The sequence below is a fragment of the Mauremys reevesii genome, linkage group 1 (assembly GCF_016161935.1).
Source record: "Mauremys reevesii isolate NIE-2019 linkage group 1, ASM1616193v1, whole genome shotgun sequence".
Classification (NCBI taxonomy): Eukaryota; Metazoa; Chordata; order Testudines; family Geoemydidae; genus Mauremys; species Mauremys reevesii.
Genome location: NC_052623.1, coordinates 220,750,799 through 220,765,849, shown reverse-complemented (window position 1 = coordinate 220,765,849; position 15,051 = coordinate 220,750,799). Strand labels below are relative to the sequence as shown.

Here is a 15,051-nt window from a genome sequence, read left to right as displayed (position 1 = left end):
TGTTGTGGTTTTGATAAAGTAACCAATTATCACATAGTCCAGTTTCCTAGGTGGCAAGATAGACTGGAATTCTCCAGGGGACTGGTCTGTGACTCCATAGTAAGGCAGTTATAATGCTTTAGGAGTTCACACTTGTTACTGGGTTTGTGAAATCTAATTATAGAACACACAGCCAGTTTGGGATCTCTGCCCTGCTCCTTGACAGCCTGCCCTAAGGTTGACACTCATGGTCGTGAGCCACCCCAGGAAGGGTAACAGTGCCAAATTTAAGCACTTCATTTGTTTAAGCACAACTCAAGTTGTAGAGACTCGTGATGTTAGCTCTGCAGGCCTCCAGTTCAACCCGTGGACGTAACCAAGATTGCAGTTGCTATAAAATGGAAGCTGATCTGGGATTCACACTACTGTGATCCTGAGACATGTGAGACCAGCTTTCTCTGTTCAGGGAAAGTATGTAACCCACTGTTCAGTGTGAGTGACATATACCCCTGTGTGCCCAACCCACAGAGCATGTGAGTGTGTTACAGCTGCCAGCTGGGGAATTATTTCTCTGACTCAGGCTTTTAGCTCTAGACATCCCCAGCTCAATCCCCAGTCACCAAGATGGTGATTCTCTTCCTCTCCCATTCCTCTTTTGTCTCTGTATGAGCCTCATTGATTGTATTTTGTTTGAATTTACACTCTAAGCTCTTTGGGGCAAATTGTTTTTTTTTTTCCGTAAAGCACCCAGTGCACAAATAACACTCTATATTTTTTACAAAGTATTTATTAACATTTGCACTAATGGCCTCTGAAATCAATTCTTATCAACCCAGATAGGAATGACAGTCATTCAGTATGGTGGGAGTGCTCTGGTTGGCTGGAGAAGATTCCAGTTTGGGGTCTCTGCCCTGCATCTTGACAGTCTGCTGTGTGTTTTATCACCTGAAACTGCAGCCCCTCAGTCTGAATGGTAACACAGCAAATTGACGTGATTTCTTTGTCTTTGGAACATCCCAGGATGTGTGTCTCGGATGCTGTGATCCTCAGGCTTCAGCTAAGCTGCTCTCTTCTCACAAATACAGCGATATCGTTGTGTACAATTATAGGAGGAGGCTTCTCCTGCATTCAAAAGTACACAGGCCTCTCCAGGCTCTTTCTTCTTTACTTGGAACCTGGGGTGGAAAGCTACATTTAACACTCAGCCATGCCATTTTTTTAAAATCACACACAGTGTCATTGCATTTGGCTGCCTAAATATTGAGGTTAACTTGTCTTACCCATTAATTTCACTTCTCAGAATAACATGTCCTGCAAACTGAGCTATGAAAAGCATTTCTTTGTGATTTGGAATTTTTTTTGGTGTGAGATTGTTAATTTAGCTGAGATGGCCTCTTGTTTTCTATTTACTGCAGTTGTTGTACAATTTAATGTTCAGGGGTAGGAGGGTATTCTCTTCTATTTCTCATTAAGTGTAATGGTGGCATCAACCTTAGTCAATGTTTCAGCTTTGAAATATCCCATTTTAGAGTATTTGTTAATGTCTATATTCATTTGTAGCTCTGACAGAGTTACACCTTCCACTGTTAATGTTATTCAATTGTTTTATTATGTTTATTCATTTAGATTTAAAAAATCCAAATGGCACCACTCCTTCCTGTGAGAATTTGTAAAAGTAAAAAAATATACAATAATTCTATATGTTCAGTAGCAATGCCAGAGTGCAAATTCTGTAAGACATACACAAGGATGTGAACAACTCCTAGATCTGCCAGAGACTTACAGGTCAGTGGAATAAGCTGTGTCATCCTCCCACAGCCAGCTTGTAGCAGCTCCCTTACGGAATAGTCCAATCCAGTGAAAACACGCCAGTCTGTTTATGAAATCCTGTTTGGGAACAAGACTAAATCATTTACATCAATCCCCATTGGTAGGTGTATGGACACCAGGGATAAGAATGAGGTTGATGTGTCCCAAACAGGACCAGTGTGTTGTAATGCCCGTACATTAGCCAATCACACCCCATTTTCTCCAGAAAAGTCAGCCATAGATTTTATGGATCTTTTTGCCCAATTTAATCTGCACCTGTCCCTCAAGGGAAGAAACACAGCTACCGTCCTGGCTGAGAAGAACTGATAGGATACCCTGGAGAATAAGTCAACACAATTGTCCCATCAGCCAGGGGTACCACTAATGAGAGAGATGAGGAGTTCTCTTCCCAATCAGCACAGACACTAACCCAACAGCATTTCCAGCCTCTGTTAAAGAGAGAAAAAGCTTGATTTTATTCTCAGATGGGTTTCATTTCATTGACTTCAGTGGAGGAAGTCCTGATTCATGATGGAGTGAGAGCAGGGGCAGCTCTAGGCATTTTGCCGCCCCAAGCATGGCAGGCACGCCTGCGGGAGGTCTGCCAAAGCCACGGGACAAGTGGACCCTCCGCAGGCAAGCCGCTGAAGGCAGCCTGCCTGCTGCCCTTGCAGCAACCGGCAGAGCGCCCCCAGTGGCTTGCCGCCCCAAACACGCACTTGGCGTGCTGGTGCCTGGAGCCGCCCCTGAGTGAGAGGAGACTCAGACTCTAGGAAAGGACTCTGTGCCTTCCTCATTCTATATACTCCCTTTAATCACTCCTGAAGTCAGTGATAAAATTTAACATTCTCTCCTTCTCTGGTGCCCAAAATTTGCCCAGTGTCTCTTGGGGACACAGCTCTGAATACAACACAGCAGTTTAGAGGGTCATTTTACCCTGCCAGTGTTATTTTTCATTTTATACCCATATCCCACTTCACCACCAGATGGATATTGGGCAAGTATAGTTTGGAAAATACAGGAAAATAAGGCAAAGGGTAAATTCCCTACCAGTTCTTCCTTGTTCTCTATCCTCAGCAGTCTGGAGCCATGAGACGAGCAGTATTCTCGACTCTTCTGCCAGGTGCTCCTTTCATGTGTAAAATGGTAACACTTCCCTCTGTGCTGTATCCAGCCCTCAGGGCAAGAGCTGCAATTATCTCCTTGAAAAAGAGAGCAATATAGACCTGGCATATTTCTCTATTGATGGGTGTGACACAGTTTGATACTGAATGTCACCGTGTACTAGCTAGTGTGTATATTTCTCACTGGGAATGTAGTGTTTGTCTTGCCAGCTAGGATGAAGCTGATGTTGGTGCCCGAAAAATAACCTGGCATATGGGATACTTGGGTCAAGGCTCTTTTCTGAATCAGGCAGAGCAGGGACTTAACCCTGATTCTCCCTCATCCCGCGTGAGACCCCTCAACACCAGGCTATTGGCTGCTCTGGGGTTTCTCTGTTTTTTCATAGAAAACATAGAAAGGTCTTGGTTTTATCCCAACATGAAATGGGAAAATTTTGAATTCTCAAAAGTGCTCATGGGACAGGAAACTTGTTTCCCATCCAGATCCATTCAGATCACAATGAACAAGAAAGGTAATGAGAGTAATTGTGCAGGAGCTAGCAACAGTGAGATGCCTTTCTGAACAACTTGCTTCTGTTGCAGATGTGTCATAATCATCATGGCCTGGTTTTCAAAGTGATCTCAACGATGATGTTGACCAGGATGAAAACCTGATATCCAAGCTAGCGCAGTGTCAACGCTGTGGGAGGGAAGTGCATGAGGGTCTCTATGTGCAGCCCCCTATTTGTCTGTTGCATTTGTCAAAATCCCTCTGTTTATCAGTGTCTTTCCCTTGTACTGTTGAGAGATGTAAGTTGGGAAGAAGCCACCCAGGTTCCCCTACTTTGAAGCTAGTGAGCCAGGGATCATTGATTATGTCCACTGTTTAGGACACCATATTTTTGCTAAGATTTGTTTGTAGCTTTCCATGTAATTAATATTTAGATGAGGCCCTTGTACATTTTGTGCATAGGGGCAGAAGTACCTTTTGTTGTTAATAAGGACAAGGAGAGCTGGATTCTGATTAAGCAACAATATTACCATAAAGGATATAACAAAAGAGTGAGCTCTGATCGATACCTTCCCTATTCACAACATTTGAGAGTTCTGTGTTATTGGCTTGGAGATCATCTCTTTGTTGCATGCAGTTTTTCAGGGTTTCCTGCAACTGGGTGAAGTTTTTCAGAATAGCCTGTTTCTCAATAAGCTCCTCATTCTGTCTTCTCACTTGAAGGGAAGCCTGGAGAACTTAAATCCACATCCCAAGAAATCAGTTAAAACAAAATTCAATACACTTATATAAATTGTTTGCCTTTTGCATTATAAGGATGCTAACAGCGATTGTGACAGTTGTAATTATGGTTTACATACTGGGGCTTGAACTGGAGACCTTCTGAGCTAAAAAGCATAAACTGATACAATTTGAGTGCAAAGACCTAGTCTACCCTGGAAGGATAGGTCAACATAGCTACAGTAGTCAGGAGTGTGAAAAAAACATTACCCCAAATCATGTTATTATATCAACTTAACCCCAGCACAGATACAGCTATGTAAATGGAAGACTGTGATGCTGCTACCATCATTTCAGGAGTAGTAGGTCACGTCTACACTTTGGGGTTATGCCAGCATAGCTATGACAATTTAGCTATGCTGGTACAGTATCCAAGCATAGACATACCCAAAGACAGAAAGGTCACTAATCATGTGCTGTAACAAGTCATATCCTCTGTGGATCAGCACACAGGGAGACATGTAACCCACACTCATTAGTGGGTTACACAATGTGGAATTTCAGTTTTATTCTGAAGTTAAAGGAATTAAGGAATTGGTGTAACACTGCTTTGCCATTTACAAAACAATCTCCATAGGTTTAAAATCTGACTAACAGAATATGTGCCAAAGATGTTTTTGTCAAAATGTCTTTTTGTTTAAATTTCCTGGCTAGCTGTTCTCATAATTTACACTGATGTAAGTGAGAACAGAATGACATTTCACATTTGAACTGGCAAACTGAGCAAAATTGAAAAATCAGAAAACCTTCAGAAGCACAAAATATGGAGCCACGCAGTTCTGTAGCATGATTAAAGCTGAATGAATCATTATTTTTTTTGGTTTGGAGCTGAAAAATCTGGAAAAAAATTGATTACTTTTGAACCAAAACTTTTTTTTTCACTTTTTCTTGCCAAAACAAAACAAAACAAACAAACAAAAAAATTAATTTCAGAGCTAAAGGCAGCCAAAATAAAACGAAAAAACTGAAACAAAACAACAAATTTGGGGGTTGTGGTTCACTTCATTTTAAGGGTGTTTTCAATCCAAAATATTTTTTTTCAGTTCTTCCTTTAGTTTTGTTTTCAGGTATTTTTCATACTTTTCATTCTCAAATCATTGAAACAAACCATTTCACTTTTTTAAAAAAATATTTTTTTGCCCAAAACTATTTAACAAATTCTATCCAAATTCATGAATAGTTTCAGTGCGTGGAAAAATGCTTTTTTTGGCTAATAAAATATTCACTGAAAATAATTCACCCAGTCCTAGTCATGATGCCATTTCTAACCACATTTAAACTGTAGTCAGAGTTTCAAATCAACTTTAGTCTTAAATCAGAAGGACTCTTAGGACCACCCCTCTCCCTAGGATTCAGAGCTGGAGCTGCAGCACAAGACGTAGCTTCAAAGTGGTGTCTATATAGGTATTTGTAGAGCATTAGTGCAAGCCCTGCTAGCCTTATGGTACGTCCACACTACCCACCGGATTGGCGGTTAGTGATCTATCGGGGATTGATTTATCATGTCTCATCTAGACGCGATAAATCGATCCCCGAACGCACTCCCCGTCGACTCCGGAACTCCACCAGGGTGAGAGGCGGAAGCAGAGTCGACGGGGGAGCCATGGACGTTGATCCCGTGCCATGAGGACGGGAGGTAAGTCGATCTAAGATACATGGACTTCAGCTACGCTATTCTTGCATAGCTGAAGTTGCGTATCTTAGATCGATCCCCCTCCCCCCGAAGTGTAGACCAGGCCTGAGTCTGTTGACCTGGGCTAAAAGGCTTGCTCCTGCTTGTTCCAAAATGCTGTGTAGACACACCCTTAAAGGCATCTCAGCTTCTCACATGTTTTACTGGTAAAATTCAAATCACAGCTCAGCAGGCTACAGGTTCTGAATACCAATTGTTTTTCACAAAGTAATGCAAACTATGACAGGGCCTCACACATGCATTTACACATATCACTCAAATATCCCTTCTAAATGTTATAATGGTTCAGATAATGGTTTGCCTTCTTGGCAAATACTTACACTTGGCACCCAAAACCCCTGCAGTTACTAGCAAAGCCAGGCAGAGGAGCCCCAGAATCACTGTAATGAGACATGGTGAAGATGGAGGAGAGTCTAACAGAAATAAAAGAGAAAATGAAAGCAAAAATGACTAGATCTCTGGTATCAGGTCAGAACTCTCAGCCACACCAGTCTACCAAAGCCAGAACCCAACTGTATGGAGTTAAATCAATCCAATAATAATAGCTATTGAATATGTGCTCAATAAATCTTGTGTGAACTGAGAAGACATGGAGAAAACAGTCGCTCCTGGTGAAGTCCAGATCTGTCACATCCCCATTTCTGCCCAGGCATTGGCACAGTGTGGTCCTAAGTGAGCTCCCATTAACATGCCATTTCCTTCCACAGTAGACAAAATTCTAATTTTATTATTCCTTAAACATGAGGCCATGGGCAGCAGCTACACCAGGAGGAGGATGTTTGACTATGAACACTTTGATAAAAGAAAGTAAGGAGCCAGAAGCTCATACTGCATAATACCTTTGCTCTCTGCACTTGTAGGTCTTTGTTGCCTCTGCTGCTTTGAAAGAGTGTGAAACTTCAGATCAGAGTAGGTTATTTTCTGCCCACTGGTTTCTGGATGGAAAGACATTGTCATCACAGTAGATGGGAACATAACTTAATAGCTGTTAAGGCTAGAAGACACCATTATGAGCATCAGGTCTGAGTTCCTGTGTAATGTAACACAGACCATAGAACCTCATCCTGTAATACCTGTTTCCAAGACTAATAACTTGTGGTTGAATTGGGCCATATCTTTTAGAAAGAGAGTAAATCTTCATTTAAAGATTCCAAATGATGGAGAATTATCACATTCCTTGCTTACCTGTTCCACTGGTTAATTACACACATTGTTCAAAATTGTGTCAGATTTCCAATTTGACCTTTATCAGAGTCATCCAATTAGGAAGCAGAAACAATAGTGTGTGACTTAGGTGACCGATCACATTGATCCAATAGTGAAGTATGAACAGTGAATTCTTGAAGCAGTAGCCACTGCAAATAGTTGATGGACTATACAAGTTTGGAACATAAACTACACACTGAATAATTTCATATAAAAACCCATCTTTTAAAAATTTAAGCCCGTTCTCAGGTAAGTCATGAACAGAACAAGGGGTGAATTCTCTGAGAGTCAGATTCTTCAGTTGTGACTCATATTGAGTTGTATCTTATTCTGTGAATATGAATAAGGAAAGGAATCAGAATCTGGCCCTGATTTTTTTCCCCTGCAGTAATGGACAATTAAGACTGAGTAAAATTTAGTAAGGACATCAGGATTTGGCCAAAAGGCTGTAGCCAGTTAGAGTATGTCCATCCTGGAGAGAAAGCACATAGTAAGGTGGTGAGTACAACATTTGTTTCTTATTAAATTCTGCTATCTTCAAAAAAACCTGACCTTTTGAAGCTACACCCTGCGGAGAGAGCCATTGACTGGGGATTACCTGTTCTCAGAAACTGCAGATCAAAGGCCTGAACTGTACAAAGTAACGGTTGAACTGTCCAGTTGGGTATCTGGCTTCTGATCATAAAAACTGATATGAATTCGGGACCAAGAGTTTGAAAGACTCACCCTGAGCCCTGTATTGGAGCTGGAGGTGACCTCAGGTAAGCTTTTAGCATGCATATAGGTTCTTTTATTGTTTTAAAATATGTTTTCTCTTTAATGCTTTTTCCCTAAGAATAAATACAGTTTGCTTTGTGAAGGTTGGTTGGTAACTGGAATACACTGTTATAGCCTTTGTAAAAGAGTTAACTGCAGGTGCTCAGACCTGCTAGGAAATCACAATGAGGTGCAGAGGTACTGAAGGCCTAACCCTCCAGAAGGCTAGATGTGAGTCTCTGCCTCAAGAGATGTGACATCTGGGAAGCTGAAATCTTCAGTGGGTGCCCTCAAGGAAGAGCTGGAGGAAGGTCAAAGATGTAGTTAAGCCTGGAAACATGTCTATGCTTATGCTCAGGTCCAAGAGACCTTTCTCATGAGTGATGGCTCCAAAGCTTTGCTGACTGGCAGAAAGATTCCATGGTGAGGCTGCAGGCCATGGAAGTTCTGGAAAACCTGAATAGGGAACTCAAGATGGAAAATATTGGCTCACAGAGCAATCCACCCAGGTGCCTTCTCCTATAGACCAACTGGGGTCAGCTGACCTGTCACAAGCGAACTAGTCTCTTCCCTGATAAAGGGCCAGTACCACCCTGTGACACAAGGGTTTATTACTTCAAAATCAAATAATTGTGTTCCAGGGCTTTGTAGGCACAAAACCAACTCCTTCACATACCTGGAGGGCTCCTTTATATCACACAGACTGACACAAAACTAACAAAATAGACATAGATTCAGGAGATTATAAATATACAGTACCTATGATCCTGGTGTGCTTTGGTCTTTGTTTTCTCTTCTGCTCTGCAGGAGTATGAAATCTGAGGTCCATATAGGTCACTGACTGCTCACTCATTTCTGGTGGGTTATGGTACAGAAATTCCAGAGATGGGGTTAGTGAACTGAGATGAACATTGGGATTTGTACTTCAGTGAAATGAGCTTTTAGTGCCAGTAAGAGCATCAACATGAACAGGAGCAATGTAACAGGACAGCTGCTCAGTGGCTCGGTATGAGGGCTCCTGCGTTGCTCTTGGACACTTAACTCCCACATAACAAAGGCCACAAGAAACATATTCTACCATTTATGGCTAGCTAGGCCACTCCATCTCATCCCAGTGGGTGATGATTTGGCCTCACATATACACACTTTTGGCACCTCCTGGCTGGTCTAGCAATGGTCTGTCTCTGGGCATGAAGCCATCAGCCTCGGGACACTCCAACAACTACAAAATGATGCAGCATGTCTCCTCAACAACACAGGCTGCTGCAAGCACCTCACGCCAGTCCTCCACTCACTGTAATGGCTCCCTATAGAATGCCAGGTCAAATTAAAGATCTCAGTCCCTGTCTTTATGGTGCTCAATGCCTGGCCCCACAATACCAAAGAGATTGCCTAAAGCTCCAGAATCAGGCCATGTGACCAACAACTCTGCTTCTTTGGCACAATGGAACTTTGTACAACCAGGACAAAACTTGTCTATACAGGAGACGGAGCTTTTTCGGGGCTTTTTCTGGAATCACGGAGCAAACTTCCACAGGAACTAAGAACCACCTCAAATATCACCATCTTCTGCTACAAGTGCAAGGCACACTTTGTCTTGGCTATCATAAACATATAACACAGAGCACATATAATTTATTTTAAAAGAAAACAACCCCACCCCCTCCAAGCTACACTTTTCACACAATTTCCCCCAATACGGGGAGAAGAAAAGTACAAACTGTGATAGATGTTAGTCACCTCCCTTAGCGCACCTTTGAAAGGTACTCAGATATATGGTCATGAGGGTTGCATAAGAACATGTGAAGAATAGAGCACTTTTTCTCCTTCTGATCCTGGTAACTACCTGTATTTATTTAAAAAAATGTAAAAATTATAGAATGATGCAGGCCCTACCTAATTACGGATACAATTTAGTTTCCATTAGAAGTTCAATTTTGGGGCTCTACATAAATCACCAAAAAGGCAACTTTGACTTAAAATTGAGACGAGAAAACTTGGTCCAAGGTAAAAAATTTCTGCAAAATTTGAAGTGATTTGAAACAAGTTGTTGGTCATATTTCTACCCTAAAAATATTGCTTTTCATTACAGTTCAAATATTCTTGTAGACATTTTCTTTTTGCCATGTAATTAAAAAAACATAAACAAATACAATTTAATTTACTAGACTCCCCTAGAGATCAAATAACTGCTGGCAATTGTTGCTCATTTACAAAAAAATTGTTAGCCCATTTCTTTGCAAGGGTAGAGCTCACAGTGAACCCTGATTACTGAGGACTTTGTCAATGAGGGAAAAGAAACTTTCCACTGAAAGTCACACAAAGGGAAATGCTAAATTCCCTAAAGTTTTCTGATAAAGCCAGCTGAAAATTTTCCATTATAACTTTTTTGTAATGGTAAATTGGGGGTTTGACCGTACATAAACATTTGAGGGAAGGATCTGCTTTTCTTTTTTTTTTAATGAAGAAAACTCAAAATCCAATCCTCAAAATTTTCATCCATGCACAGAAAATTTTGGGCAAAAAACTGACAAAACACAAAACCACTAGTACAATTAAACATTTTCAGACAAAAACTAAAAATGTTTTGTTTTTTCCATTAATAGTCAAAACTTGCCATGGAAAAAATCCCACTTTCCAAACTAGTCTATTTGTGGGGATTTCTCCTCTTTTGCAGAACTCTGTAGAGGAATGTCCCCTCCCTATTCTCCACATAAGCTTCCTGTTCTAGCCCATTCTCCCCTTCCATTCATCACTTCAGCACTGGATCTCTGACCTATAGGAAGGAAGACGTGCTCTTTGCATGTCAGAGGGAATATGAACATGGGAAGGGAACATGAAGAAAGCAGGAGGAACTGATGGGGAGAGAAATCAAAACAGCACTCTCCATTCCTGTGGTCCTAGTGAGATCTGAGATCTGCAGCAAAGGAGAACACCTAAGAAGCCTTCTGAAAATCACTGGATCCACTTTCAAGCTTCTGCATTTCCTGGGGTTCCTGAGTGTGACGTTTGTTTTATTTGAGGTTAGTTAGTTCTAATGTTCTTGAAAGGCTATATACATACTGCGTCCCTGCAATTTTAACTTCACCTTAACAAAGTTCTTGTGTGAAACTGAATATACTTTGGTTACCTCCATGTTTACTCAAAGGATGTTGAAGAGCAAGCAACTAAAATACTTTTTTATTTTTATTGAAAAAGGTAAACTACATGTTTTAAACCCCATATTTTGCTGTATAAATCTTTGTGCATCTTCATGGAATGTTAAAGAAACTACTTATAGCTTGACTCATGTCAGAAGAAGCCAGGAAGAGATAGTTACAAGGAGATGGCAAGTACAGTCATGGTACTGTATATCAGAGGACAGCCTTCCAGCACTCTAGTAGTGCTGTGTCTTCTCCTTAAAATACTTTGTTTAAATTTTGAGAGCCTCTAAATCCATGAATATATCCACTAATTAAAGGAAATTCAGATAAAATTCAACAAAAGAACTGACTGATGAGGAAAGATTAAGGGCTTGATGTAAGAATTGCAGAAAAACCCTAACTCCCATGGAACTCAATTAAAGTTGTGTGTTGTTTAACAGTCACTAAGGGGCCTATCATCACTGAGAAAAGAAAGTAAAATCACTAGAGATGGCATGGATGCTACTTAAACAATAATAGAGTCTCAGAGAATAAATGAAAAAAGAACCAGAAAGGCAAGTAATAAGCCAATATGGCTACATGGTAGGATTCAACATGCAATTCAAGCCAAAGAGAGTTACTTCAAAATTTGGAAATCTGACTCTACTGAAGGCAATAAAGAGGATCATAAATTACAGTAGGGAATAAGTAAGAATAAAATTAGAAGACTCAAAATGCATTTGGAAGAGCAAATAGCTAAAGGTGTAAAAACAAACAAGAGATTATTTAAGTCTAGCAGAAGCAGAAAGCCTATAAAAGAATCTGTGGGTCTGCTGAATAATCAGCAGTTATAGGGAGTGATTAAGAATGAGAAATGATTTCTTTGCATCGGTCTTCACCACAGAAGATCGGGGGTGGGGAATTACTACCCTGACCTGCCATTTTCTGGTAACAGAGATTGAACTGTGGGAAGAAGAGGTTTTGGGGCCACCTAATTATTTATAAATCAGTAAGTCACCAGCCTAGATGGTACATCTCAGAGTTCTGAGGGAGCCCAAGTATGAATTACCTAAGCAGCTGCTAACAACAATATGCTGTCTCATTAAAAACAGATAATTTGAGGGTTGCAAATGTTGTACCTATATTTGAAAAAGGCTTTAGGAGAGCACCAGGAAAATATAGATCAGCAAGCCTTATATCTGTACCTGGTAAATTGGTTGTAAAGATACTTAAAACAATAACAAAACACCTGGAAGATCATGATATGATAGGGTCTAACCGGCACAGATTCTGCAAAGGATAATCATGTCTCATGAATCTTTTAGAATTTTTTATGAGAACCAGCTAGCATAATCTCCGTAGAATTTAAAAAGGCCTTTGAGAAGGTCCTACACAAGAGGCTAAGTCATCATGGGGTGAGAGGCACAGTGTAGTAATGGATCAAAAACTGGGTGCAAGGCAGAAAGCAGAGTAGAAGTAAAGGTCACTTTTCATCTCAGAAAAAGGTTAACACTGGGGGGCTCAAGGTTTCCTACAAGATCCCATATTGTATAATGTGGCTTAAGTCAGTTAAAACCTGAAAAAATTAAAACTGGACTGGACAAAGCCTTGTAACGTAGACTGCAGAGAACAGTTCTTCACTGAAGAGTGATAAGACATTCTAATTCTATGTCTTTCCATCTTCCTTTTCTATATGTCATTAAACAGTGCTCATTAAGAATAATTATTTACAGAGATCCTTTGCACTTGGTCCCTAAAAGGCATCAGTTGGAAGGTATGAAACAAAAATCTGCTTCCCTAGTTGTCCATTGCTATAAATTGCATAGAATTGTAGCGTTAGTAACCAGTCTTGTGTATTGCAGTTCTCCTTCATTGCCTGCTGACTTCATCAGGATTTCAGAGCAGATTCAGCACCTCCCAGAATCCAGTCACTAGTATCCGTAGTTCTGTAATCTTTTAGAATTTGATTTAAAGCATATTTAATGGCCATGCTAGAGTTCAGTGAATCATAGATTCATAGACATTTGAGGTATAAAAGACACCACAATCTAGCTGTAATTCATTTAGAGTAATATTTTCAAAAGTGTCTTTGTCATTGAAAGTCAATGAGAGTTAGGCTCCTAGATTCCTAAGTCACAATGAATATTTAACTTATACTCCTGAAGTCACTTAAGACCAGATTTTCAAAAGGTATGTAGGCACCTAAAGAAGTAGACAGGAACCTAATAGGATTTTGAAAAGCACCCAGGCACATAATTCTCATGGGAGTTAGGTACGTAGGTGCTTTTCAAAATCCTATTAGATGCCTATCTACTTGTATAGGTGCCTTTGGAAAAATGTTACCCCTAGTCTATTCCTCTGGCCAATATAAAATTGTCTCTGTGGTATGAGAGGTAGGATTAAAATAACATTAATATAAAGAAAGAAAGAAATCGTAAGGGCAAAAAAGCAATTAGTTAAAAAGAAAGTAGGCAAGGGCAAATAGAGAGCAAAACCAGACAAAAAGTCAAGACTTACAAACCCAATGAAAACACAGAGATAAATAGGGAAATCTTAGAAAGGAACCAATACTACAGAAGAGAGGAATGCAGGAAAAGAAACATGCCATTTGAACACTTCCCTCTTTTCCTCCTCTCTAATTAGACTATATGGGCTACTGGGCAAGGAATTCTCTTTTTCTCTCTGGAATCTTTCCTGCACATCGATGATTTTATATAAATAATAAATAGCGATTAACTAGAGCTGGTTTAAACTTTTCAAATTTTGACAATTTTTTTTTCAAAATTAAAACAAATTAGGGTTTTTTTAATTTTTCATATTTCCCCCTCTCCCATTTTTTAATCACCTATAAAGTTTCAATTACATTCAAAATTTTGCAAAACAATAACAAAACTTTCCACAAAAATATTTGTCTCCCTTTTGGGGACTAGATCTAGTATCTATATCTATAGGGCCTGATCCTACAATGTACAATGCATGGAAGAACTGCTGTGCTTGCATGGAGCTCCATTAAAATAATCTGGACTGTGCCAGGGTGCGGCAGTCACCCATACATTATACATTGCAGTATCATAGCCACCGAGTCCAATTCTGCAACAGGCTGAGTACCCACAACTCCCATTGACTTCATCACCTCACAGTGCTTGATCATATTTCCACGTGCTTTGTCCTATGTTGTTTGATATTGTTTAGCCTGAGTCCGTAAGAGCGGGGAAATGTCACCTCAGACATTAAATAAATACTAGACTATAATTGCAAGACTTCCCAATGCAGTTTGTATTAAATTTTATCCAAGGAAGAAATAATGTAATGTACACACACACACACACATATATATCTATAGATATCTTTCATTATAGCCACTGCTATTCATCTCCTGAATTACAGGACAGGTAAGGGAGATAATCTATAGCAATTACCTTAGTAAAAAGGAAAGCCCCTGGAGAAAAACTGGTATTACCTTTGTTTGTGTTGGAAAGTTTACAAGCCAGGTTTTAAATCTTCTACTTGCCTTGTCTTTGCCCACAGGGAGAGAGATGGGCAGTGTGATATCACCATTCGAGTGTCCTGTTATAAGAGGGACAGCACCAGCCAAGAGAGGAATAATTATTTGTTCTGCAGTGTTCCGGCTGAAACCGCACAGGAAGCGCTCATGTAGCTGATTAGAGAGGCACGGCCCTTGTCCAAAAGCACTGAGAACAAAGAGACTTTCCTCTTCAGATGGCTGAACCAGCACTGACAACACCTGTTGTTTTAACTTCAAAAGCTACTTGGTGTTACTGAAATTAGAATCATAGAATCATAGAACCATAGAATATTAGGGTTGGAAGGGACCTCAGGAGGTCATCTAGTTCAACCCACTGCTCAAAGCAAGACCAATCCCCAGCTCAGTAACTTTCAGAACAAATACTCAACTGAAGTCCAAGCACATACCCTCCTTGCTTTAGTTCTTGGATGGGACCTTTCATGTTTACTCTCCAAAGCCATAGATGTCAACAGAAGGATTCCCACTGATTTCAGTGGTCTTTGGTTTGGGGCCCAAACAGGACTCACCACCATCAACATCAGAATTCTTGGTTTCAGCATCTTCCA

General features: G+C 40.3%; 1 protein-coding gene across 1 annotated transcript; it reads right to left on the bottom strand.

Annotated features, from left to right (window-relative positions):
• Positions 1 to 848: 848 nt before the first annotated feature.
• LOC120395988 (C-type lectin domain family 9 member A-like) lies at positions 849 to 14,516 on the bottom strand. The gene is made up of 8 exons (XM_039520842.1): positions 14,420 to 14,516; positions 8,597 to 8,692; positions 6,715 to 6,810; positions 6,196 to 6,288; positions 3,972 to 4,139; positions 2,839 to 2,990; positions 1,763 to 1,866; positions 849 to 1,154 (listed from the first exon to the last, which is right to left on the bottom strand). The coding sequence occupies exons 2-8, from the start codon at positions 8,688 to 8,690 to the stop codon at positions 1,037 to 1,039; spliced, it is 825 nt and encodes a 274-aa protein (XP_039376776.1). The 5' UTR covers positions 8,691 to 8,692; positions 14,420 to 14,516; the 3' UTR covers positions 849 to 1,036.
• Positions 14,517 to 15,051: the final 535 nt, after the last annotated feature.